Raw genomic sequence first — 3,241 nt, 5'->3', positions numbered from 1 at the left:
TAACAATGCAGTAATGTGAAGAGAGGATGATAATCTTTTTTCACAAAATGGTGTAAATGGTGCTATATGAATTGTATATCCACACAGGAAAAGAATATTGGGTCCACTGATACCTTACAGCATACACAAAACTAAATTTCAGTCAATTGCAGATCTAAATATAAAATGCAAAACTAACAATCTTAGAAGAAAATATAAAAGAATGCCTTAGTCACCATGGAGTAGGCAAAGATTTACTAAACAGAACACAAAAAGCATTAACCACCAAATTTTAAAACTGGAAAAATTGAACTATATTAAAATTCATGCTTGGTGTCAAAAATCACCATTAAGAAAGGGAAATAACCAATAGACAAGAATGATATTCATTACAAATATATCTGACAAAGGACTTATACCCAGAATATATTTTTGATAAAACTCAAAAATTAATGTGAAAAAGACACACAAGTAGAAAAATGAGCAAAAGAATCTGAGCAGCCACTTACAAAAGAGAACACAGTATGGCTAATAAGCATACAAAGTGCTCAACTTTACTACTCATCAGTGCAATGCAAATACAACCACAATGTAATACTTCTACCCCTACAAAAGAATAGCTAAAATAAAAACAATGGGGAAATAGCAAATGTTGAGAATGTGGAGCAACCACTCTGAAAAAGTGGCAGTATTTATAAAAGTTGGACATCATTATATTCACTGACCCAATAATTCTAATCCTAGATAAATATGCATTTGTTCCAACTAAAGACAAGTCTGGAATGTTCAGCTACACTAGGGGTACTATTCCCAAACTGGAAATGACAAAATGGCCAGTAACAGTAGAATTGATAAAAAAAATTTGTGACATATTTAGGCAATAGAATGTCAAACAAGGAAGAATATAAAGAACCCTCAGCTATACACGAGGTGGCTGAAACTTACAAAGAGTGAGTGAAAAAAACCTGACACAAAAATAATGCAAGCACTATGATTCCATTTAGATAAAGTCTGGCAGAAGTCTAGGTAATCATTATTCTTGGGACGTTGGAAGCGGGTACTGGAAGGGGACAGGAGGGGGGAGTTCTGGGATGCAATGTTCTTTATTTCCTCTAAGTTCCTGTTATATGGGTTTCTCCAGTTTGTGAAAACTTATTCAGATATACCCAAATCAAAAAGTTAAAACTGAAACAAAAATAATAATTGCAATGGATGACTTTATTTAAAACCAAGGCGATCACAATGAACTCCTCTCTCCCCACCCCCTAATCCTTGCGCACGCACACGCACAATGAAGCGAAACCTCATTGGCTGGGATCAGTGACGCACTTCTGAAAGCGGCAGTTTAGCACCATCTTTTCCATCTCCTGCTCCTTCCGCCTTTCCGCCTTCCCGCCATCCGGCCTCCACACGATTGAGCCCGGTGGTGTTAGCCCCCTGGAGTCGATTCCCGAGGTAAACAGTGCCCCTTAAGGTCGGCGACAGCCTCTTCTGGGTTCATTGCAGTCCAACCGGCTCCCTACCCGCCGCCATTATGAACATCCGCAACGCTCGGCCAGACGACCTGATGAATATGCAACACTGCAACCTCCTTTGCCTTCCTGAGAACTACCAGATGAAATACTATTTATATCATGGCCTTTCATGGCCCCAGCTTTCTTACATCGCTGAGGATGAGGACAGGAAGATTGTGGGCTATGTCCTGGCCAAAATGGAGGAGGACCCAGATGATGTCCCGCACGGCCATATCACCTCACTGGCCGTGAAGCGTTCACACCGGCGCCTCGGCCTGGCCCAGAAGCTGATGGACCAGGCCTCCAGGGCCATGATAGAGAACTTTAACGCCAAATACGTGTCTCTGCACGTCAGGAAGAGTAACCGGGCAGCCTTGCACCTCTATTCTAACACTCTCAACTTTCAGATTAGTGAGGTGGAACCTAAATACTATGCAGATGGGGAAGATGCTTATGCTATGAAGCGGGATCTCTCGCAGATGGCAGATGAGCTGAGACTACAAGTGGACCTGAAGAAGGGCGGGTATGTGGTCCTGGGCTCCAGAGAGAACCAGGAGACCCAGGGCAGCACACTTTCTGGTTCTGAAGAGGCCTGTCAACAAAAGAACCCGGCTACCGAAGAAAGTGGGAGTGACAGCAAAGAACCTAAGGAGTCTGTGGAGAGCACCAACGTCCAGGACAGCTCAGAAAGCTCGGATTCCACCTCCTAGAGCATGCTTAAGGTATTCTGTCTTCCCTGACCCAGTACCCCCGTCTCCTAAATCCCTGCATCCTGCCTTGGCCTGCCCAATTCCATCCTGTCTTATCCCATTCTGGCCCTGCGAGGTTTTACTGTAAAAACCACCTGGTGACCTTAGGGAGAAGTTAGAGTGAGTTGAGGGGGACTCATTACACGCTATTGGAAGTTAAGTAGGATACCAACTCATGCTGAAAGATTAATTTCAATGAAGAAACAAGTATTTATCCTGCTTTCTGGGCGAGAGTTGTATTTCAGGGTAACTACGTAGTTGATGAAAGGCATTTTTTTCTTTATGGAATTCCAGTTAGTAATAATGATAGAAATATAAAATCATCATTTTGCAACTCCTGATGAAATAATGGACCCAGCCAAGAGTCATCAATGGCTAATAGCATTAGGTAAAAGTTGGAGCACTTTGTAATGATGGATCAGACTGACAACACTTGAAGTCAGTGTCGTCAGTCTTCACTAAACGTGGAGACAAATACGTATCTCCTTATGCAACAGGAAGTGTACAGTACTACCTATGAAATATTCTTTCCAAAAGAAAATTATGAGATCTGACTACCATTTTACAGAAAGTAGAGGGACTTGTTAAACTATACTATGATGCAAACAGCCAAATCCAGAATGAGAGGTTTTTACAAAACAAATGACCTGGTTTCTTTAACAAATAAATGGCACACAAAAAAAATATTAAACTTTACAGATACATTAAACTCAACTGTTATGGACATTGTTTGGATACTGATTCAAACAAACCATGTATAGGACATTTTTGAGATAGAGAAAATTTGAACAGGGACTATATTAAGGAATTATTAATAATTTTATTAGAGGAGCTAAATGGTATTGTCTTATTATGTTTAGAAAGTCCTTATCTGTTAAAGATACATACAGAAATAATTATAGCTGAAATAATAGGATGCCTAGGATTTCCTTTAAAATAATCCAGCAAAAAAAGAAGAAAAAGATTAGAAGAGGGAAAATGAAGTAAGAATGGCAATGA

At 40.4% G+C, this 3,241-nt stretch overlaps 1 protein-coding gene across 1 annotated transcript; it reads left to right on the top strand.

Annotated features, from left to right (window-relative positions):
• The first annotated feature begins 1,321 nt into the window (after positions 1-1,321).
• NAA11 (N(alpha)-acetyltransferase 11, NatA catalytic subunit) lies at positions 1,322-2,226 on the top strand. Its single transcript, XM_003265800.4, has one exon. The coding sequence runs from the start codon at positions 1,514-1,516 to the stop codon at positions 2,201-2,203; it is 690 nt and encodes a 229-aa protein (XP_003265848.1). The 5' UTR covers positions 1,322-1,513; the 3' UTR covers positions 2,204-2,226.
• The last annotated feature ends 1,015 nt before the right edge of the window (positions 2,227-3,241 follow it).

The sequence above is a fragment of the Nomascus leucogenys genome, chromosome 9 (genome assembly GCF_006542625.1).
Source record: "Nomascus leucogenys isolate Asia chromosome 9, Asia_NLE_v1, whole genome shotgun sequence".
Taxonomy (NCBI): Eukaryota; Metazoa; Chordata; class Mammalia; order Primates; family Hylobatidae; genus Nomascus; species Nomascus leucogenys.
The sequence above is the reverse complement of the archived record's forward strand: the minus strand, read 5'-3'. Positions and strand labels throughout refer to the sequence as shown.